We start from the raw sequence: 23,613 nt of genomic DNA on the forward strand, positions 1-23,613 counted from the left end.
GCCAATGGATCTAGACTCAAACTTGAAGTTGGCTTCTTTAAAGCGGAAAAAACTTGATTTGGAGCTGAAAAGAAACAAAACAAAAATGGCCTGTGGATGATGTTGGATTTGCTATGGGAGATGCTTGCTTGAGGCGTGCTTCATTGCTTGCCCGGTTTGGCTAGTCCTCCCCCAATCAACTTCTTTTAAGATCATTATCCAATAACAAATCAAACTCTTAAAATTAAGGGAAACAATATAATCAAACTCTTAGAATTAATGAAACAAATTGATAAATTCCCTAATTATAAGAATCAACAACTCGGTCAACTTCCTCCAATCCGCCTCATCTTTTAAAATCAAGGAATCTGTCTCATTCTCTTCCCTTAAAATCAAGAGATTTGCCATCCAATATGATCTCCTCTAGGTGTAATTTGTTGACCTTTCGTGGCTATGCCCTGCACGCCTAAGTCCCCCTCATCCGAGCCATGCAAGTAATCCAAAGCTGCCCTCCTAGCCTCAGTACGCCCAGTGACATTGCGGATAGCTCTTCTGGCATCTTCATCAATTCCCCCCCTTCAAGACCGACATTGTTCTCAAGGTCAAGTTCTGAAAATTGCTCTTTGAGAACTCGAATACTCTCCCATGTAGCATCCTCAGTTGGAAGTCCTCTCCATTGAATCAAACTTCTGTTCTCACTTGGCCGCCCTTACTTACATGTCTATAATCCAAGATCTTCTTCAGTTTAATTGCCATCTGTCCCTCTTCGTCCACCATGGGCAATTCATTCACCGCCTTGGTTGGATCTCCAACCTTCCTCATTAGCCATGAAACATAAAAAATAGGATGAATGTGAACTCCGACTGGTAAGTCCAGCTTGTGAGCAAGCTATCTGCACTTCTCCAATACTCGGTATGGGCCAAAATATTATGCCCTCAACTTGCTCAATTCTGCCTTGGATAGTGCCTTGTGCTCCCTTGGTAAGTATTTGAGAAAGACCTAATCTCTCGGTTCGAAGGACTTCATGCTCATTCCCTTATCAAAGTACTTCTTCATTTGGTCTTGAGCAAGTGCCAAATTCTTTTTGTGTTCTTTCAAGACCTGATCCCTCTCTTTAAGCTCCACATCCACCAACTCATTAGGTGAATTCCCAACTTTATAGGCTACAAGCACCGGTGGTGGTTTTCCATAGAGAGTCTTGAATGGTGTCATCTTGATTGATCGGTGGTACGAGATGTTGTACCAAAATTCAGCCCAAGCCAAATGCTCCTCCTACTTTTTTGGATATTGGTGCACGGAGCATCTAAGGTATTACTCAAGAGTCCGGTTGGTCACCTCTATTTGGCCATCAATTTGAGGGTGATAGGTTGAACTTCGTGCCAATTCCGTTTCATGCATCTTGAAGTACTTCCTCCAAAAATTACTCTTGAACACTCAGTCCCTATCCATCATAATGCTCCTCGGCATACCATGGAGTTTATCCACATAAAGTTTAGCAATAGTCTTGGCTGTGTATGGATGTACTATTGTAATAAAGTGTGCATACTTAGTTAAGCGGTCTACCACCATAGGCACCCCATCACATCCGTTGGAAAGTGGCAACCTCTCTACAAAATCCATGATGACATCCTCCCAAGTGTGAGTAGGGATTGGTAAAGGGTGCATCAACCACTTGGGCTTGTTACTTTCACTCATAACCCTTTAACAAGTGTCACATCTCCTAACATACTCCCTCACATTGCCTTTCAGGCAATCACAATAGAACAAGTTAGCCACCATTACTCAAGTACGGTATACCCCTGAGTGTCCCCTCTCATTGGTATCATGAAAGTGGCCTAAAATATTCCTTTTAAGATCTCCCACACTCGGCATCACTACTTTCCCCTTATACTTTAGAAGCCCATCTCGCATCTCATAGTTTTCTACTCTCTTAGCATCCACATCTAACTTCTCCGTCACCTCCTTGCACCTTCGATCAAATTTTATTCCCTCTCTAATCTTATCCCAAACTCCCCATGAAGGACCCGAGAGTGCCTCCAACACCTTACCATCTTCCCTCCTAGATAAGGCATCGGTACACAATTCTCCCTACCCGATTTATACACCAATTGAAATTCAAACCCAAGCAACTTAGATACCCAACTTTGTTAATCCGGAGTAGTGATTCTTTACTCCAAAGGATGCTTAAAAGGTTTTTAATCGGTGACTATCTAGAACCTCCGCCCTATACATAAGGCCTCCACACCTTTAAGGCCTCCATGATAGCAAGCATCTCCCGTGTATACACAATCTTTTGAACACCAAGGGCCTTGCTAATGAAGGCTAGTGGCCTCCATTCTTGTGTTAATATCGTACTTACCCCCACATAATTTGCATCCGTGTGTAACTCGAACACCTTCTCAAAATTAGGCATAGCAAGGACGAGTGTAGTTGTTGTGGCCTTTTTCAAAGTTTTAAATGCCAACTTTGCCTATTCACTCCTAAACAAAATTATTTTTCTTGATCATGTTGGTAAGTGGTCTTTCAATAGAAGTATAATCCTTGACAAACTTTCTATAGTAACCCGTGACTCCTAGAAAGCTCCTCAATTCGGTAATGGTCTTTGGTTTGGGCCAAGCCACTATAACTTCAATCTTTCTTGAATCCACCTTGACCCCCTCACGTGAGATCAAATGCCCCAAATACTCAATTTCCTTTTGACCGAATGCACACTTGGACAACTTAATATAGAAATAGTTGTCAAGTAGCACCCCTAAAATAACCTCCAATTGCTCCAAATGATCCTCTATGTCTTTGAATAAACAAAAATATCATCAAAAAATACCAACACATACCTCCTCAAGTACAACTTAAACATTTGGTTCATGCATGCTTGAAATATTAAAGGAGCATTGCATAGACCAAACGGTATCACCAAGTACTCAAAGTGGCTATTGTGAGTTTGGAAAGCCATCTTTGAATGTCCCCTTATTTGATGGTACTCGGCCTTTAGATCAAGTTTGGAGAAGAACGTCGAACTTCCAAGCTCATCTAACATATCATCAATGGTCGAGATTGTAAATCTATCATTGATGGTAGTTTCATTCAAGGCTCAGTAGTTGGTGTAAAATCTCCATGTGCCATCATTCTTTTTAACCAAGAGAATCGGACTTGAGAATGGGCTAGTGCTCGGGTGGATGAGCCCATTAGCCATCTCATTGACTTGCTTTTCAAACTCAGTCTTTTGGTAATAGGCATACCGGTAGGGGCCCACATTAATTAGCTTGGCTTCCTCTTTCAAAGGAATGCGGTGGTAAAATTCCCTTGAGGGTGGAAGTGTCTTCGGATCCTCTATCACCTTGAAAAACCTCCCTGACAAACCCCTCAAGTCTATAGGAACCTCGACCTCTAACTCCATGCCTCCACCTTCCACTTCATGCCCCTCACTCAAGCCCCCTCGGTTGTGAGGCCAACGTGATAGCAAAACATTGCCCTCCTTGCCTTAAGATCTTCTCCATCTCATTAGGCCCCACGGCTTACATTTTCCTTTCCCATTCATTCTCATGGTCACCCATTTGTCCTCATCATAAACTCCATAGTTATTTTTCTATAGTCCAAGACTATCTTCCCTAACTCCTCTAGACATTGCACATCCAGCACAACGTACAACCTAACAAAGGCAAAGAATATAAATCTACCACAATCTCAAGGCCTTGTGTTTTCAAACAAACCTTCTTATACTCTAGCTTCCCTATACATCAACTTCTCTCTGCTATCTACCTTGACCTTAAATGGAGTGATAGAAGTCATAGGCAACCCTAAACTCTCGGCTACTTTCAAGTTGATAAAGTTCAAGGATGAACCATTATCAATAAGAACCGTTACCTCTATCTTACCAATGTGAGCTTGTGTTTTCATCATTCTAGGTCCCGCAACACCCGTCAATGCATGGATAGAAATGTGAGGGTCTGCACCCTTGGGCTTTCCTTGTTCTTCCTCCTCTTGGCCTTGCACTTCCTCCTCTTTCGACTCCATCTCAATGAAAAAGATTTGCTCCACCTTGCATTTATGGCCCATTGTGAACCTCTCATTGCAATTGAAACAAAATCCATTCTCTCTTCGTCGTTGCATCTCTTCTCATGATAGCCTTTTCACACCTGAGGGTAGTGGTTTGGCTTCACTTCATGCGCCTTTACTAGGGCCTCTTGGTGAGAAGTCCTTGCTAAAAGTTTTGTTTGCGAAATTTGGAAACCATTTGGGGTGGTTTCCTTACCTCAAAATGGCTATTCTTCCTCAAATCTTGGAGTTGATCCTCTTTAATCCATGCAATCTCCAAGTCTTGTATCAAGGGCTTCAGCTTCTTAAGCTTTACCTCTATTGCCAATTAATTCTTCAAGCTTCCCACAAAAGTCTCAATTAGGGCCTTGTCCGACTACCCGTATACCTTTGTGGACAAGTTTTTGAACCCCTTTTGATAATCCCTTGAAGATCCGATTTGCTTGATCTTTGAGAGAGTCTCATGATAGTCCACACACTTGATTGGCTTGAACCTCCCCAAGAGCTCATTGACAAATTTTCGCCATTTCAACTCCCTCATTTGAGTTCTATAGGTCTTCTTCATCTATTGCCACCATTGGTTTGCCTCCCCCTCAAGGAAGTAGGCGGCATAGGACATTTTAGCATGGCTCTCCATGTGATTGTGCTCAAAGTATTACTCAACCCTACTGATGCAAGTGTTCAGATCATCTCCATTGAATTTGGGAAAGTCCATTTTTGGTTTGACTACTTCCTCTTTACGAGCGCCTCTTTTCTCGCCTCGGTTTCCTTCTTTCCTTTCACTTTTCTAAGTTGATTCCTCATCGGGGCTTGAGAAACCTTGATTAGATGAATCTGAGTCCTCCACCCTTCCACTGTGTTGGCTTCTTCTAGATCCAGCAGAACTCTTGGGACTATGGGTTCTTATCTTATGGCGCCTTCCATCTCTTATGGATGGCTCTTTTGGCATCTCCATCATCGAGATATGGGTAGGCTGATGCCTGCCATGCTTCTTGTTCGGGGCAAGCTTATTGCTCACTCATGATGCAGATGCCTGCTAAACAAGTTGCTTAGGGTAAGCAAAGAGCTCGCCATGCTGGTTGCTCGGAGCGAGCTTTATTGTCTGCTCGTGATGCTGGTGGGCTTTGTGCTAGCCACGCTTCTTGCTCTTGGCGAGCTTTAACACTCACCTGTGTCCTACAAAGTTCTTGCTGTGAGGTGTATGTCTTCCCTACATGCATGTGAATGCAAGGATTCTGCCTGGTTTTGCCTTTGTCCACAAATTGTTTGAGAGTGAAATCCACTATATTTGATGATGTTACAATTTCTCAATGCCTCACATAGCTTTCAATACAATAGAGAAAATAAGGTTGATGAGACGCTGAAGAAGATGCTATACTTCTGGAGAGAGAGAGAGAGAGAGAGAGAGAGAGAGAGAGAGAGAGAGAGAGTATAGAAGTTCCTTTCACGTTTATAATGTTCCCTCATTTTGTAGAGTCCACTTACTTTGTCACTTTCACTTTTTTGTATCTTAGTCAATCTCTTTTGCCTTTATCGTTCCTTATCTTATATCTTCATTTTATTCCAGGAAATTAGCTTCCAACAAGCTGGACCCTAGTTTATTTTATATCCAACACGAACCTTCTTGACATTGAAATATCAATTGATTGTTGAATATGCCCTAGTACACTGTATGTGCACTCCCAACAACTTCAACTCTAAGTTTCCCCCATCCACATCTTGAAAGCAAGATTCAAGATGAAAAATGATATATTGGCGGCCAACCTCCGATCCTAAACAACAAGGGTATAAAACTCATAAAAAACAAAACAGAAATCATAGTAGCATTGCAATTCACCATCAAGTCAAGATTCTCTTGTTTCACACTATTTAACATCACAACTCTTTTAAAGAAGAACCATTAGACTTCAAATTTATTTTTATATTGGATCATGCAAATGCAAAGTTATAATTTGGATAATATGGCATGTTTTGCCTTTTATATATTCCATTCAAAACCAATTCTCACATTGGATTATTCATCTACTATCTATATAATAAATTATTATTATTATTATTTTTTATAAAATAATAATATTATTATTATTTATGTAATTTAGTTTTGCCATATATTTTAGCTAGCACTCCATGGCAGTTGTGGTTCAACCACATAAAGCAACAAAATTCCCATTGAATCTCTTTAGTTTGGGAAAACATAGATTTATAATGAAATAACAAAAAAAGAACTAGGCTGGAAACTTTTTTTTTATTATTAAATAAGAATTTTATTAAAATAGGCAAAGTCAAGTATACATGAAATCATGAGTGTCACCAAAGGCCTATGGCCTGATGGCATAACACCCAAGTCTCCAAAATGATCTCTGTAGATCATTTTGGAGGTTTTGAGTTTGACTCCTCTCTCCCAATATATATATATAGATATATAAAGATACATGAGTGTCTGAAAATACACTCATAAGTGTCTAAAGATACAAGGAAATCATGTACATTAATGGCATTAAAGTCTATTATAATCAACCAAAGGAGTAGAGTACGAAAAAATAAAGTTCTAATCTTATCCATTGTCCGTTCACGATTCTTGAAAGGAAAATTCTGGATACAGGCAATTTGGGGACCAATTGCGCACAAATTCCACCTGTACGGTTTAATGAAACAGTGCATTTTTATCAATAGGTTCTGTGATACTCTTCTATCGAAAAACTCATCTTTTGCGACTAATTTTACCTCGTCACAACTTTTCTGCTGCTAATAGTGGGATGTAAGGGCATATTTGTATTTGTTTTTACGGCGACAACAAAGTTCTTTTGCAGCGTATTATGGTTGTCGCAAGAAAAGAATATCTCATTATCCATATTTTAGTCATTTGCGACGTGGATTTAGTCTTTTGGCGCCTACATATAAGCACTGCAAAAAGATCCGTTTAAAAATCTAAAGCATTTCCACCAAAATGTGTGCTGCAATGTGTGTGAAGGCAAATGAATCAAATCTGTGTTGGACTTGATGTGTTTTATACTTTGATGTGTCTTGCGAAGTCTAAAGTTGCACATGACAAATATAATATAGTTGCTTTATGCATTGTACTATAATGTAATTGCTTATATATAATATAAAGCAAGTATTTTGTATAATTGTTTTATGGATTGTTATATAATGTAAGATGTGTAATTTTTTTATGCATTTGTTTCAATATTATTATTTTTTATTTTATTTTGCAACACACTATTTTTGACGATCTAGAATCATGACAAATAGCTATTTCTGTCAGTACCACTTCTTTGCGACATTAACTATCGCTGCAAATATCTATTTGCGACTACACAAATTATTATAGCATTCACCCTAGAATATATGACGTTATGGTAAAAGCTTATTATTTGCAGCGATTATATTGCTGCAAATAAACATTGGCGAGTATTTATAATTTGTGGTCACAAATGAGTATTTGTGCAATGTAAAAATAATTTGCAATCAAATTTCAATCTTATAGCTGCCCATTTCCTGTGGGAAAAAGCGATGCAAAATTTTTTTTACCGGCAATAAGTAACAATGGTTGGTCTTTTTTGCGACGCCATTGTAGACTATAGACTATTTGCGGTGTTATGAATCGCCGCAATAATTCATAGTGTTCTCGACTCCTTTTTGTATCACCGTTAAAAACTTTTTAAGACGAAGTAATACCGACCATCTAGCAGGGAAAGAGCTGGGATATTCTCAAAAATAATTTGCGGCACACTTTGAGATTTTTGCGATGACTATTTTCGCCGCAAAGACTGCTATTTGTTGTACCGTGAGTAAATTTCTGCCGGTCTATAAGAATACAACCGCACCGTATTCCAACGTACACTACTTTTTCTGCTTTTAGGACATCTGTCCTACGGCTCACCCCAATAACCTCCTCCGAGGTGTCCAGCACAATAAGAATGTTAACAAATTACAACATGATCAGAACATGATTAATTTTGAGTCTTCATGCAACATGTTTGTAAACCGTATCCGATATAATGTAGTATTACATATATAATTAGGTATTTCGGCTGGCTGGTCAAAGCTACTAAATGTAAACTGACAGAACCACTTCTGGGCAAGGCAAGAAAGGTGTGTATAATCATGTACAACCTTTAAAGAAGATCGATATAAATAGTACTCCTCTCTGGCTCTCACTGATCTCATTTTCATTTTCTTCCACTGCCTTCTTGGTTCAAAGTGTAGTGAGACTCCTATTCTCTCTAGACATGCAAAGTGTAAGGAGACTCGTATTCTCTGCTCCCTCAAAACTGATCATCTACATACATTGTCTTTTCTTCCTATTTTGTAGCTTCTTTGGTTTCATATGTGATATGGAACTTACGTTTTCTAGGTAGCTAGGTTGTGGGCTCTCTCTTATGCCTACTCTTCCTTCTTGATTCTCACTCTTTCTCTAATTCCTTCTTGTTATAGTTAAATTTTGCAATATTTCATGTACAATAATGTAGGTTGTTCGGTCTTGTATCGAGTCATGTGTATTTCCAACAGTCTTTTTTCGCTTATTGATAAATCATGGAAACATAGTAAAATAGATAAATAGGATCTAGACTACGAACTTCCTTGACTAAATTAATTAGTCGCAGCATTAAGGATATTGATTGAAGATTCTTGATAACGAAACAAATGACGCTACTTGTACAATTTAAACATGTAGAAAAGAGTGAGAAAAGAGTGAGAAAATACAATTTAAACATAGGTTGTAATGTTTTATGCATGGGTTTATATAAATTTATCTTTATTTTATACGTGATGCATATGTCGCCTCTAACAAAATTAAGTGGGTATATTAGGAAAAATTGCCTCAAGGTTTTCCTAAATATTGGGATTGGCGTATTCGTGATGGTGGTGCCTTGAATCCAGTTAAAAATCAAGAGAAATGTAGTAAGTGATACGCAACTTCAATTTTTATTTTTAAAGAGCTTTGAATGCATAGCATTTTCTTCTTTATTTTTTTTAGCGTTACATGGCATTTCTATTATTGCGGTTTTGGTTATTGTACGTGGAAAACAAAATTGCCGCATTTGATACGTACATGTGTGTGTATATATATATATAGTAAAGCCATTCATTTTAGAAACAAAGATACGAGAACTCAGAATTATAAACATTTGTCGAAGAATAAATTAACTTGAGATTACAATTTTATTATCATAAAAAAGTAACTGTTTAGTAGACATGTGTTGGGCCATAGTTGCAGCAGAAGCTGTTGCAGCCGGACTTAAAGCGACAAATTATACAGATGATCTTCTTGAACTCTCTTCGCAAGAACTTCTCGACTGTTGTGAAAAAGAGAGAACAAAATGCTACACTTATTCGTATACCAAAGCTTTTAATTATATAAAAAATGAGGGGATCCGGAAGGAGGAAGACTATCAGTTCAAAGCAGTTAAGCAACCTTGTCAACCCAAGACTGAAGAACAGGTACTAAGAAATTAAAATTTACATTTTTTAGTGGTATTATGCTCCTAAGATTATATAACTTACTCTTACATCCTTTAGAAATCCCTTGCGGTGAGAATTAATGGGGTCATAAAGATAAATCACAAGAGTGAAGAAGAGCTTCTTATGAGAGTCAAAGAACAACCAGTAGCAGGTTGTGTAATGATGACTACAGAATTTAAACTATTGAAAGGGGTAAGTATGACTAATTTCTACTTGTCAAATTAACACTAATTTGAGGATGATATCTTACTCTTTTGTTTCTATCTAGTAGGATATCTATGAGGGTACCGATGAGCTTGATAAACTGAACCAAGACGATCACTCAAACTCTAGACATGCAATTCTTGTCATAGGATTTGGCTATGATGAAAAAGAAGAAAAAAATTACTGGATCGTTAAAAATTCTTATGGCAAAGAGTGGGGAATTCATGGATATGGTAGAATTGCTCGGAATTCAAGTCTTCCACACAACAGACAGAACTTGATTTTCAGAACGTATTGTCCAATATTGCTAGCCAAAACATAGTAGGTTGGTATAATGTGTTTATACTATCATTTATTTGTTATCTGCAGAGTACCACATATGTAGTCTGCATATGAAGAAATCCACTTTAATGGGACATTTGTTTTGATGAGCCTTTCTCTACAAAGTTTTTGTTCCTCATTCTTTTATCGGGTTTCTTTCGCTAATCACGCCATCTTTCAACTAAGCTTTGGTCTTTGTTTTGTGCTGCGTTACTATTTCTTCTTGCATACTAGCTTTATGCTGCTGGTTTTGTTTGTTGGCAGGGCGCCTATGCTTGCTGGAATTATTATTACCGATCCCATCCCGCTGCTGAATACTTGAATTTGTTCTTTATTTATTTTTTATTTTTTCCTGTGCTGCTGCTTTGTTTGGGGTTGGCTATGCTTGTTAAAGTTTCTGTTACTCCCTTCTCCCGCTAGTGGATATGAGATTATGTATACCCCGAGGTCATGATTGCCATTAATTCTGATGCAAACGCCACGTTCTAGTCGATATTGGCAATGTAGTCACGGTGAGTACAGGCGGAAGAAAATGGGGACGTGCTGAGTCATTAATAATATATGGAGAATCATAAAGGAACTTTGAGACCATCCTTACATATAATTTGCAGTTCAAGCAAATAGAATTCTAATACAATTTTGTAACAGATTAGATTTCTTGGAAATCTTATTAGAATCGGATTATAAAGAAAAGAATAAATCGAAGGGATAAGACTGAATTAAGCAAAAGGAATTGCACATCGATCGTTCCCCCACCAGGACGCTAAAAAGGCAAAGAAGAATATGCTAAGTTTTTAATGGCCTTCAAAAATAAAATTAGAAAACCACCATTAGGAATGTGCTAATCCCAATATTCAAAAAAAATCTCAAGGCAATATCTCGTAATACGCCTACTTAATTTTGTCAGAAAAATATATGCATCAAGAAAAAATTAAAGATAAACTCATACAAACCCATGCAGAAAATATTACAAGATATGTCTACTTTGTAATTTCAAATCTTTTTTTACGAGTAACATCGTTTGTTCCTTTATCAAAAATCTTCAATCAATATCATTAATGCTGCAACTTTAGTCAAGGAAATTCTGAGTCCAGATCATATTTATCTATTTTACCATGTTTCCATTTATCTATAAGCAAAAAAGACTCTTGGAAATACGTACTCCATACAAGATCAAACAACCTATATTATACATGACATGTTGCAAAATTGAACTATAACAACTAAATATTAAAAGGATTAACCTTATTTTGATTGAAAGTGATTTCATTACCGTTGAATATAAAATGAACTAAGATCCAGCCCACTGGAAACCTATTATCAGAAATAAAATGAAGAGACAAAACCAAAAGAGGTTGACTGGCATGCAAAAAAGTGAAAAACCAAGGCTTAGCCTTTTCAAAGAAGGAATAAGACCTCTAGAAAAAGGAGGGAACCACTACAAACATAAAAGTCTATTCTCTCTATTGGGACACTCTCTCTCTCTCTCTCTCTCTCTCTCTAGCTACCTGAGCACCATATCAACGTCCAAGTACTCTATTATGGGTCATTTGACTATGTTGTCCATTGGAAAATTGGATCAACAGTTGGCATCATCTATGGAATCGAGTTACCGCTCTCCAAAAACAGATTGCATGACCTAACAAAAGCTAGTTCCACACAAAGGAGGCACTACACTCAACGGAGGATTGCAGCTGAAAAGAAGGGATAGTGGAGTACTAGATCAAAAGGGAACCACTGAATTATTCAGCTAACTCCAGGCACAGAATAATCTAGCAGCCAGTCCATATTCCAACCAAAGATGTCATATCAGCAACTTTAAGATCCCTCGGCTGGATTAACTCTGCCTTTTCAGCTAAAATTATTTTTCTAAACCAATCCTCAAACAGGAAAATGACTTGCCCTTCTTTTATAACCCACTTACAGCGTTGAATAACTTCCCGGATCAAAGGCAAGATTGATTTTCCAAAATACTGGGAAGAGTAAAAAAGGATGGGGGCACTGTCAAGTTCCTGCCTCAAAGCAGAAAGTGGGATTTTTAGGTTGTGATTTGAAGATATAAAATGGGAATTGGTATTGGTTACTAGGACTAGATTGCTAGTGTTGTAGCACATGTAATTATTTTGGGAAACGTTCTTCTGGTATTGTTGCTTGAGCTATGGGTCATCCTTGAACTTGTTCTCACCATAGCCAGACAAAATAAAAGCGATCCATGAAAGTGGAAGGGAAGAACAATCAAATACATTCCCTCTGAAAGAGTTCAACCTCAGCAAGTCCAGGAGTGAGGCCCTTTTGGTTGCCGCTTCTTGCAGAAATCCAATACATGCTGCAAATAAAATCATAACACTACTCTTTTTTTATGCAGATTCCCAAAATTAACCCAATCGAAAAGAGAAGGTTAACATGAGAGGCAGTCTACACCGACACAAAAGCACTCCGGATGAGATATCTGTCTATACATGATCATCCATCTTTAACTTCAGTTAGACCAAACAGTGGCTGGGAATATTGAAGATATTCCACTTATCCATTGATTTTCTCAGCTTCTCAGCATCTCTAAACATCCCCACATATTCAACTTCAGTCAGACAAAACTGCGGCCTGGAACTTTGAAGATATTTCTCTTATCCATCAATTTTCTCAGCCTCTCAGCATCTCCAAACATCCCCACACCTGCAAAGATATTGGACATGAGCACATAATCCCCTCCATATTCTCTTTCCATCTCCAATATCTTGCCGGTGACTCTCTCACCCATCTCAACATTATCGTGAAAGCTACAAGCACCCAAAAGTGTCCTCCAAATCACCACATTAAGAATCTCGACAGGTATCCCCAATGCCATCTTCTCTGCTTCTTCTAACCTCCCTGCTCTCCCCAACATATCTATTAAACACCCATAGTGCTTGATATCTGGCACAATTTGATAACTATTTAGCATCTTGTTCAGAAATTTTAGCCCCTCCTCGACCAGTCCACCATGACTACAGGCATTTAAAAGACTCAAGAAAGTTACCCGATTAGGCTTCATTCCAACTTCCTCCATCCTTTCGAAACTCTCCATAGCTTCTTTTCCCATGCCATGCATTGCAAAACTAGATATTATGGATGTCCAAGACACTAGATTTTTCCTCTGGGCAGATGTATGCTCGAACAATCTTGATGCACTCTTTATGCATCCACATTTTGCATACGAGTCTATGTTAGATATATTAAATCCTCTTTTCTCCGCATAAGCGTGAACTGATTGGCAGATTTTAAGGGCCTCCATAATTGATATAGCCGGAAAAATGGCAAGGAGAGATATTTCACTGGGTTTTATACCTTCATAAATAACCATTCTTCGAAATAAAGACAAAGCTTCAACGGGCCGATTCATGCGTGTGTACCCATCAATGATAGCGGTCCATGACACAACAGTCCAATTCGGCATCTGATCAAAGAGAGAACGAGAAAGTTGGAGATGACCCCATTTCGCCAAACCGGAGATCATGACATTCCAGGTTACGGTGTTCCTCTCAGGCATTTTGTGAAACACATGCATGGCTTCAAGTAAAGACCCACAAACTGCATATGCATATACCAAAGCAGTTTGGACATAAACTTGGGACTGAAAACCAACTTTGATGACGAGAGCATGGAGTTGAAGTCCTGAGAAGATAGGGTGTAAGTTAGCACAGGTATGGAGTAGGAAAGTGAAGGTGAAGCTGTCAAAGTAAAGACAGTTGAGGTTTATGTAAAGCAGGAGAGCTTCTAGAGGGAAATGGCCAAGGGAATAGCAGCGAAGCAGAGTGTTAACAAGGAGAAGGATATAGGATGTGGACTGTTGGCTGTGTAGAAAGCCAGAGGTAATGAAGTGAGAGTGGATTTGTTGGGTGGCTTGGCGGCTCGATGAGTGTTTTTGTAAGAGAGAGACCAACTGCTTTAGTAGTTGCTGTTGTTGTGGTGTATTAGGCCAGAGATGGTTGGCATGGTGTAAGGAAGAGGAGCAAGAACAGGACAGCCCTTTGGCTATCAAGTGAAGATGCGGCACTCTCCTCCTCGAACTCAGCATACTGCTTTCAGTTGTAGCAGAATTTTTATACCATGCAAGATCATTTCTCTCATTGTCTATACAAAAGATATATATATGCACCGTTTAGTGTGCCTTGCATGGTAGTTGCTTCATTGTCTGTCTACTTCGGCCCATAATTACTTGCTTGGTCATCATAAATCTGATCCGACAAGCCCTATGTACTCCATCAACTTCAATAGCTTTATCTTCCAAGGCTGAAACACAAGATGAGCAAACAGGAATTAGAGTGAGTTAAAACAGGTATCATTTGTTTAGCTTCAGATCAGTTATCTAGAAAAAACTAATAAATTGCACAAAAGCCAACTGGGAGTAGAGAAGAGGGACAGCCCTAAGCCAAAAAATTAATAAAGATTTTTTTTTAAAGTAAAATAAGTAAATAATAATAATAATAATAAAGAAAATAAAAGCATGTAAAAAGTTTATAACAAGCGAAGAAAACAGAGTCTAACTAGTCATAGCCATCTAGACGGCATGTACAAAATTCCAACACAAGCAGCAGCCAGTTATAAGTTTCTCAGCCAACATTAAACATATACACATCACCCAATATACCAGCAGTAGATAGAAAAATTGTGGTGCTTGGTTTCCTGGTTTAATAATATCTTAAGGAAGTTTTAAGATTTACATGAGAGTGCATTGTCATCTCTAAATTACTTTTAATTTAGATAAGTAGTCATCTAAATTACAAACATATAAACTTGTTATTAAATAAACATAAAGTCAGGTTAGAGTCACTTCACCAAACCAAAGCATACATCCCATCCAAGACATGGACTGTATGTATTAATTAACACAACATATAGATATAGCAAGAAAAACTTACAAGTGGTACAGAAGTGAAATACTCAATGTGTGGACTCGGTCTTGCTTTCTTTATAAATAAAAGTGTTTTTAAAGGGGAAAAAAAAACTCATAGAAATTTTATGTACAATTACTGTCAGTTTCGAAATGTGTATAACTATTAGTAATACAATTTTAACATGTTGTATACCATGAGCACAGATTATGTTGAACAGTACACAGAGAAAAATTAAAAATACAATCCGAAACAATTCATTTTCAACCACAATGTCAATAAACTCCTCATCACTCAGAAATTCCAATTCTAACATGTCCCTTGAAGTACTACAAAATGACTTTAACATACAGAATATAGTTTGCCATGAAAAAACCTATGAGGCTAAGAAAATAGCAAGTGCATTACTGAATAAAGTTTAATACGTTACACAAAATGACTTAATTCGTTACACTTGAGATTATTTTGTTTACTTTATTTCACAGAACTAAAATAAGTTTTTTCTCTTTATTCCTTAAAAAAAACTACATTAGGATTTTAAATATGCTTAAAAAAAAATAGCAACAGTGGAAGAATATATACACCATGCGTTATTTGGCTCCACCACCAATATGTTTAAAAAATGAAAAAGTACTACTGAACTTTTTCTTTCCTTTTTAAGTTTCATTTCTGTATATCAGAACCAACAAATTAGAAATTAGACTTACGTTTCTGTTGTTAAAATCTAATTCAAACATTTTACGGAACAACTTAGTTGCGCTTACCTTGAGAAACTGCAAACTGAACTTGATAAACAAACCACAGTTTTCAACTGAAAACTGTGAAAGAAAAGACCCAAACCTTCCTATTCCTAAATTAAAATTAAAATTTCATTATACAGAGTAAGCGATTCTTATAAATCTACGAGTGTGTTTGTTGTTGTCTTTTTTATATGAGTCGTGTCTGGTTTTCATATTCTCATATCAGTTAATTGTATTATGTTTGACAGTATTTAAACCAAAACAAAACATGCAGGAAAAACTTGAAGAAAAATGAAAAGAAAAGAAAATCAATGTACGTTTACCGTTGAACTATATACTTTCTTTCTTTTGGTTCTTAAACGGATGCAGAAAGTATGCCATCCGGTGTTTGCGTTTTATGGCGTGGTTGAGGTGATGGTTGCGATTGGGCGCTCGAGGAATATGATCTCGCGCCAGTGCCTCTTTCCCATGCAGTCGCACTTATACTCGGGGTTGGTTTGATCCTGTTTTAGACATGCAAAATCTAAAATCGAATCGGTAGATATTAATTTTGTATTTTTTAAAATTGATTACGCATCGATTTCTCTCATAAACCGATATTCTGCTTTTATCAGTTTTCTATCCGGTTTTAATAAAATACAAATTTGTCATTAAAAAATTCTGTTTAAAAAAAAAAACTGATTTAAAAATCTGTTATGTAAAAAAATTCTGCTATAAAAATTCTGTTTTATAAAAAAAATCTACTATGTAAAAAAATTCTGTTATAAAAAATCTGTTTTATAAATTGTTAATCTGCTATCTAAACAAATTCTGCTATATAAAAAACTACTATAACACAAAAATTGAAATAAGAAATCTAGTGTAAAAAAAATCTGCTACAAAAAAACATAATCTACAATAAAAATAAAATTCTACCATGAAATAAAATAAGCCCGAAAGTCTAAATTACAAGACGAGTAGATGGCTTATTTACATTGGAGGGTGGAGAAAGTGGATTATTAGTCGTTGTTGATTCCATGGTCTTTTGGCTCTTTTCCATTAAAGGTCTTACATCGCCGGGTGTTTCATTTGATTGATTTATCTACAATAACAACAATAAATGACATTAATATTAGATTACAATAACACGCTTTATAAAATAATAGACCAAACAATTTAAAAAATATATTAATATTATTCAAGCCGCACATTTGTACAAGTAGTAGTTTAGCAAACTTTGGAGTAGTAGGTTATACAAACTTTGCTTTAAAAAGGAGTAAGAAGAAGCTACTGTAAGCTTGTATAAGAATGATACAGTTAAATTAGCAGTTAAATTTTACCTCCAAAATGTTAAAAAAAAATGGATGACACTGCCGGATCGTGTAATAGTCAGTAGATTTCTTTTCTCACTAACCAAGAACATACTAACCAAAAAAAATAACTATTAGTATTAGTATTAGTATATATATAATAAAATATTAGTATTAATACTATAAGTCTATATTAGACTATTAGTATTAGTATATATATATTAGTATTAGTTATAGTTATATAATATATTAGACAATATAATAGTATTAATGGTAAACTATTAGTATAGCTATATCTTAAAATTAGTTATGGACCTTATGGTGATTTAGTATAATTATATCAGTATGAGTATAACTATAGTCTATATTAGACTATTAGTATCATTATAAATATTAGTATTCATTATAATGATTATAATTACCATATAATGATATTAATATTTGTTAATTGTTATAGTGAGTTTATTTTATTATAACTATATTATTGATAGACTATATTGATAGTATTAGTATATTAATTTAGTATTAGTGTTACTATATCATTATTTTATATATGATTATTTAGTATAATGATTTATATACTAATTTATAGTATTATACATAGACTATATATATTAGTATTTAGTATTAGGTCATCAAATTTAAATTGTATTAATATAATAGACTATATATATATATATATAATAGACTACATAGTTATACATAATAAATTAAAGAATATAAAAATGCAATATAGTATTAATACTATAAGTCTATAAGTCTATATTAGACTATTAGTATTAGTATATATATTAGTATTAGTTATAGTAATATAATATATTAGACTATATAATAGTATTAATATTAGACTATTACTAATAGCTATATATTAGTATTAGTTTTGGTGATTTAGTATAACTATATTAGTATGAGTATAACTATAGCCTATATTAGAATATTAGTATTAGACTATTAGTATATATGTGATTATTTTTTATGTAATTAATGATTATATAGACTTAAAGTATATTATCAATAGTAATATTTCATTAGACTATTAGTATCATTTTAAATATTAGTATTAATTAGAGTGATTATAAATATTAGTGATTATTATAACTATATTATTAATAGACTACAGTGATTATTTTATATGTGATTATTTAGTGTAGTGATTTATATACTAATATTAGTATAGTAGTTTAAATTTTAGTATTAGTTTATTATAGTTTATACATAGACTAAAAGTATGATATTAATATTAAATTAGTAATTTAATATTAGACTATTAGTATTTAGTTAGGTCATAATATTTGACTATTTAGTATTAGTGATTATTTCAAAATTTGGTAATAATATTTGACTATTTGAGTAATTTTTTTTTCCTTCTTAGTTCTTACTTCTTATGATAAAATGTTATTAATAATATATATTTATAATATTATATATTTAAAGTATATGATGAATTAAATTTTTATGTTTAAGATTAAATATTTATTTTATAAATTATAATAACATTATCTTATATATAATTATAATTTATATTGTTTTATATAAAAATTATATATAATATAAAACATATTATATATAATATTAATAAATATATATATATAAACATTATCAGTACTATTCGATCCGGTCCAATGTTAACTGAAACCGGACCGGTTCCGGCCGGTTTCCTATTTATAAAAACCGGTTCCAGACCGGACCGGTCCAAAACCGGCACAATTGGTCTGATTCGGACCGGTTTTCTGAGTTTTTTTTTACACCCTAACTCGAGGTGAGCCTTTTTTAACTTTGAAGTCAAGAAAATATAAAACGGGGATGCATGGCAACGAGATGAGATGTTAATTTTGTGAATAATTAAAAGATAGTTTGTATATAGTAGTTAAATAATTTAAGTTAATTATTTATTAAGTTTTAGAAAAAAAAGAGAAAAAAATAAATAAAAAATATTATAAATTTAAAATATTATTATAATATAATTTTTATTTTAGAATTTGAAATAATTAAATTATTTTTTATTTGAATATTTGGAAAAATTGTAATGATTAATTTGAAAAAATTATAATGATTAATTTGAAAGTTCTTGAATTTGAATAATGTTTAAAAAAATAAAATAAAATAAGATGTGAAATTGTTGGTGTAATCGATAAGTACTTCGGGCCTTTGCACCCCTATTTAGAGTAGTTATCTCATGTGTAAATAGTTGAATTTTAATAGATTTAGAAAATATTGATATGATTAATTACGAGCAGGAATTGATGAAGGTTGAGGTCAATCGACCAACACAACCTAGTAAAAAATGGCCATGAATATAGAAACATTTAACCAAAATTATCGTGATCATTAGAACCCGCAGGATGTATGCCACTATAGGCAACTATTAGTTGTTGTTCGAAAAAGTAAGTAACGTTAGTATTAAAAGCGCATCTTATTTCTGGCTTCTTGATCACTTATGGATCGATTAATGGAATGTTATTTTCGGTAGAGTAGGAACCCTAATCTTAGGGTTGTTGTCTGAAGTAGCTTGGGTCAGGTCTGGGCCGAGCTTATGGGCCTTAATTTATATTGCTTTGGATTTTATTTATGTTGCTTTGGTTAATTTAGTCTAGTAGTTACTCCACGGGCCACGTTATATGCTGGTTCCAGTTTGTCATGCACCACGTTTTCATTTAGTTATTTGTTATTCAATCCCTGTTTGTTTCCATAAGTGTAGTGGGTCGGTCATTATTTGACTAAGTCCATGTAAAGCTCTATTTATATGGCAGTTATCAATGCATGAGGTATCAGATTCCAGAATTATTGTGTTTATAATTGTGGATGCCAAGCACCTCGAATTACCTACCATATTACTCAGATTTACAAGTTGCAAATTAGCTTGAATCATAACAGTGGTATCTAGAGCCGTGTTCCTGCGACATGTCTGAGGGTACACGCCAAGCTCAACTTTTTGAAGCAATCTCAATGCTCAAAGCTGAAACGGTGCACCTGTAGGAAGAATAAAGCCAACAAAAAGGCATGCTGGAAGCAGTGTTACAGCAGCTTAATAATCTGGCATCCAGCTATGATCAATTAGCTATACAGGCCAATAATCAGCACATGGGATAAGGTCCATCCCATGGTAAAGGTCAGTACAATAATCCATTATTTGATGGAAATGGGGGGATACATGCTTGGTCCCTAAGATTAGATTAAATTTAATGGGGCATCCCCTATAGAATGGATTCTTAAAGCTGAATAGTTCTTTGAATATTTCAATACACCTGAAGATCAGAAAATTCAGATTACCTTCTTCCACATGGAAGGCAAGGCTTTGTCCTGGTTCTCTTGGCTAAGGGATTCAAGTACTATGGGGAGTTGGGAGGAGTTTATTGCAGCACTTAGGGTGCTGTTTGGGCCCTCAACATTTGAGGATCCAATTGGGGCCTTTACAAAATTAAGACAAACCTCTACGGTAGGAGAATACCAACCTGAGTTTGAGACCTTATCAAATAAAATTAAGGGGTTTACGGAGGAATTTCATATTAGTACCTTTATTAGTGGCTTAAGGGATGATCTTAAAATCATGGTAACAATGTTTAAACCAAATACAATTTCAGCTGCATTTGGGTTAGCAACGTTACAAGATGAGGAAGTGGCTAGAAGAAGCAGGGCAGCCCCAAACAGAAACCAAAACCCAAGCCAACCCACTCATATTTACCTGCCAAAACTTCCACCAACCCCACCCCCTAGACCAGAAAATAGAACGCCACCGATGCCTTACAACCCAAACAGAAAACTCATGATGCCCATAAAAAGAATAACCCTAGTCCAAATGCAAGAAAGGAGGGAGAAGGGTCTATGCTACTATTGTGATGAAAAATTTCACATAGGTCACAAAAGTAATAGACCTAAGTTGTTTTTGTTGGAAGGGATTGAAGTAGATGAAAGTGAAGAAACCGAGCCTAAGGAGGGGAATTTGGCTATCATTGAGCCAAAAGAAATGAATGAACGAGGTAAGGAGATGGGTGAACTACTTCTCATTTCTTTACATGCCATGGCTGGTTCACTAGCACCGAAAACAATGAGGATTGAGGACTTTATTAATTATTAAAATTTTTTTAGTCTTATTGACACAGGAAGTACGCACAGCTTTGTGGATCCTTATGTAGCAAGGAAATTGAAACTACTAGTGGGGGAGAGCCAGCTGACAGTTAAAGTGGCTAATGGGGATAGCCTTCCTTGCCAAGGTGTAGGGCAGTTCCTATCCAGTTACAGAGTTTAAAGACTATGGCTAACCTCTATTTATTAACTCTACAAGGCTATGATGTGGTGTTGGGAGTTGATTGGCTGCGAGATTTAGGATCAATTTTATGGAATTTTTCTGACCTCACTATGCAGCTTGATTTCAGGGGAACTAAGTTCAACTGTAGGGCTTACAACCTCAAAATGAAGCCTTGGAAGTAGTGGAAGATGTTCCTAATTTACAGAAAAGTTCAGTCAAAGGAGTTTGGCTACAATTAATAGGTGAAACTGTGATGCAGATTGGGGAACACAGGGAACCAATGTTGGAACATGTTATTAAGAAGTTTGGAGATGTTTTTGTTGAACCTAATGGCTTGCCTCTACCCCGGAGTCATGACCATAAGATTGAGCTGCTGGAGGGAGCAAATCCCGCTTGTGTAAGGCCTTACAAGTACCCATACCATCAAAAAATAGAAATAGAAAAGCTGGTGGTAGAGATGCTTAAGAGTGGAATTATTAGGGGAAGCCAAAGCCCATACTCTTCCCCTGTTTTATTGGTGAGAAAGGTGGATGAGAGTTGGACAATGTGTATGGACTACCATGCTCTCAACAAGGACACAATAAAAGATAAGTACCCAATTCCTAACATTGATAAGTTGCTTGATGAACTCCATGGGGCTGAAATTTTTTCTAAACTGGATTTGTGTTCTGGTTATCACCAAATCAAAATGCATGAGGGGGATATACAAAGGATTGCTTTTAGAACCCATGAGGGTCACTATGAATTTATGGTGATGCCTTTTGGGCTTACTAATGCCCCATCCACTTTCCAAGGTTTGATTAATGAAATTTTTAAACCTTACTTGAAAAAGTTTGTTCTGGTTTTTTTTTACGACATATTAATTTATAGCAAGTCTTTGGAGGACCATGTGAAACATTTACAAGTGGTTTTAGACACATTGAGATCCCATCAGCTTTATGCAAAAGGAGTCTAAGTGTGTATTGGTTGTCGAGAAGTGGAATATTTAGGTCACCTAATTTCCAAGGAATGAGTTAAAACTGATCCCCATAAAATATCAGCTATGAAACAGTGGCCATTGCCCAGGAATTTGAAGGCCTTGAGGGGATTTTGGGTCTTACAGGATGTTACAGGAAGTTTGTGAAAAATTACGAAGCCATTGCAGCCCCTCTAACTGCTCTCTTAAAGAAGAATGCCTTTATGTGGTCCAACAAGGCACAAGGAGCCTTTGAGAAGCTCAAGAAAGCAAAGGTAAGCCCCCCAGTGTTAAATTTACCTGATTTTTCTAAAAGATTTGTTGTGGAGTGTGATGCATTAGGTGAAGGTTTAGGTGTTGTATTAATGTAAGAAGGGAAACCTATAGTCTACCTCAGCCAATGACTAAAGGGAAGGAGCCTCTCATTATCAACTTATGAGAATGAACTCTTGGCACTAGTAATGATAATAAAAAAAATGGAGACATTACTTATTGGGACAGTATTTCAAAGTTCGTATAGGCCAACAAGCTTTGAAATACCTACTAGAGCAAAGGGTGGGGACTCCTGCGCAGCAGAAATGGGTTTCCAAGCTACTGGGTTATGATTTTTCAGTGGAATACAAGAGTGGTAAGACCAACCAGGTGGCTGATGCACTATCCAGGTTACCCCTCATAAACCAACCCAAAACAACAAGCCAATTAACCACCTTAGAAAATCCTCCAAATACACAGAGCCCAACCAGACATACAAACTACATTACCAACCCGATATAGCCCAACCCAGCACACATTCAAGCCATGAGCCTTCCTCAAACAAATTGGATAGAGGAATTAAAGAGAGCTTACCTACAGGATTCCCAGTTGCTGGAGCTAATTAGCAATTGCCATCAGGGAACCCTAAAAAACCAATCTTTTTACCAAGTTTGAGATGGTCTACTCTTTTATAAAGGTAGGGTGCACCTTGGGAACCTGATGGCCTTCCAACGTGATATCCTGCAGCAATTCCATAATAGCCCATTAGCAGGTCACATGAGGGTGTATAAGACATATGCAAGAGTTAAAAAAGAGTTTTTCTAGCCTGGTTTAAGAAGGGGTATCGGGGACTTCATTTGCAAATGTGATGTTTCCAGAGAAATAAAGTGGAAAATATTCATCTAGCAGGCCTGCTCTAGCCTCTACCCATCCCTACAAGAAATTGGGTTGATATAATTATGGATTTTATTGAGGGACTGCCATCTTCTGGAGGGCGAACTGTAATACTGGTGGTAGTAGACAAGTTGAGCAAATATGCTCACTTCATGCCCTTATCCCACCTGTACACAGCAGCCACGGGGGCAAGGGTATTCCTTGACACTATTTTTAAATTACATGGTTTTTCTCTAATAATTGTGAGTGATAGGGATCCGGTGTTTACCAGCCAGTTTTGGAGAGAACTTTTCAAGATGAGTGGCACTAAGTTAATGCTTAGCTCAGCTTACCACCCCCAAACAGATGGGCAAACAAAAAT

At 36.1% G+C, this 23,613-nt stretch overlaps 3 protein-coding genes across 3 annotated transcripts; 1 reads left to right on the forward strand and 2 right to left on the reverse strand.

The window, feature by feature from the left end:
* Nucleotides 1-2,459: 2,459 nt before the first annotated feature.
* Nucleotides 2,460-3,376, reverse strand: LOC122276887 (uncharacterized mitochondrial protein AtMg00860-like). Its single transcript, XM_043086781.1, has 2 exons — nt 3,130-3,376; nt 2,460-2,770 (listed from the first exon to the last, which is right to left on the reverse strand). The coding sequence occupies exons 1-2, from the start codon at nt 3,374-3,376 to the stop codon at nt 2,460-2,462; spliced, it is 558 nt and encodes a 185-aa protein (XP_042942715.1).
* A 5,837-nt stretch (nt 3,377-9,213) lies between these two features.
* On the forward strand, nt 9,214-10,327 carry LOC122276888 (probable cysteine protease RDL5). Its single transcript, XM_043086782.1, has 4 exons — nt 9,214-9,459; nt 9,538-9,672; nt 9,752-9,975; nt 10,270-10,327. The coding sequence occupies exons 1-4, from the start codon at nt 9,214-9,216 to the stop codon at nt 10,325-10,327; spliced, it is 663 nt and encodes a 220-aa protein (XP_042942716.1).
* Nucleotides 10,328-11,322: 995 nt separating this feature from the next.
* LOC122277328 (pentatricopeptide repeat-containing protein At1g09220, mitochondrial-like) lies at nt 11,323-16,077 on the reverse strand. Its single transcript, XM_043087286.1, has 2 exons — nt 15,940-16,077; nt 11,323-14,274 (listed from the first exon to the last, which is right to left on the reverse strand). The coding sequence occupies exon 2, from the start codon at nt 14,057-14,059 to the stop codon at nt 12,590-12,592; it is 1,470 nt and encodes a 489-aa protein (XP_042943220.1). The 5' UTR covers nt 14,060-14,274; nt 15,940-16,077; the 3' UTR covers nt 11,323-12,589.
* Between the last annotated feature and the right edge of the window lie 7,536 nt (nt 16,078-23,613).

Source organism: Carya illinoinensis, chromosome 9, assembly GCF_018687715.1.
Source record: "Carya illinoinensis cultivar Pawnee chromosome 9, C.illinoinensisPawnee_v1, whole genome shotgun sequence".
Classification (NCBI taxonomy): domain Eukaryota; kingdom Viridiplantae; phylum Streptophyta; class Magnoliopsida; order Fagales; family Juglandaceae; genus Carya; species Carya illinoinensis.

What these genes read in the sequence shown, in the direction of transcription:
- LOC122276887 (XM_043086781.1), bottom strand. Translation starts at nt 3,376, where the DNA reads ATGGAGTTAGAGGTCGAGGTTCCTATAGACTTGAGGGGTTTGTCAGGG. An exon ending in GAGCACTAGCCCATTCTCAA is followed by an intron (nt 2,771 to 3,129) that starts GTCCGATTCTCT and finishes GTTTATTCAAAG; the next exon opens with ACATAGAGGATCATTTGGAG.
- LOC122276888 (XM_043086782.1), top strand. Translation starts at nt 9,214, where the DNA reads ATGTGTTGGGCCATAGTTGCAGCAGAAGCTGTTGCAGCCGGACTTAAA. An exon ending in AACCCAAGACTGAAGAACAG is followed by an intron (nt 9,460 to 9,537) that starts GTACTAAGAAAT and finishes TACATCCTTTAG; the next exon opens with AAATCCCTTGCGGTGAGAAT. An exon ending in AATTTAAACTATTGAAAGGG is followed by an intron (nt 9,673 to 9,751) that starts GTAAGTATGACT and finishes TCTATCTAGTAG; the next exon opens with GATATCTATGAGGGTACCGA.
- LOC122277328 (XM_043087286.1), bottom strand. Translation starts at nt 14,059, where the DNA reads ATGCTGAGTTCGAGGAGGAGAGTGCCGCATCTTCACTTGATAGCCAAA.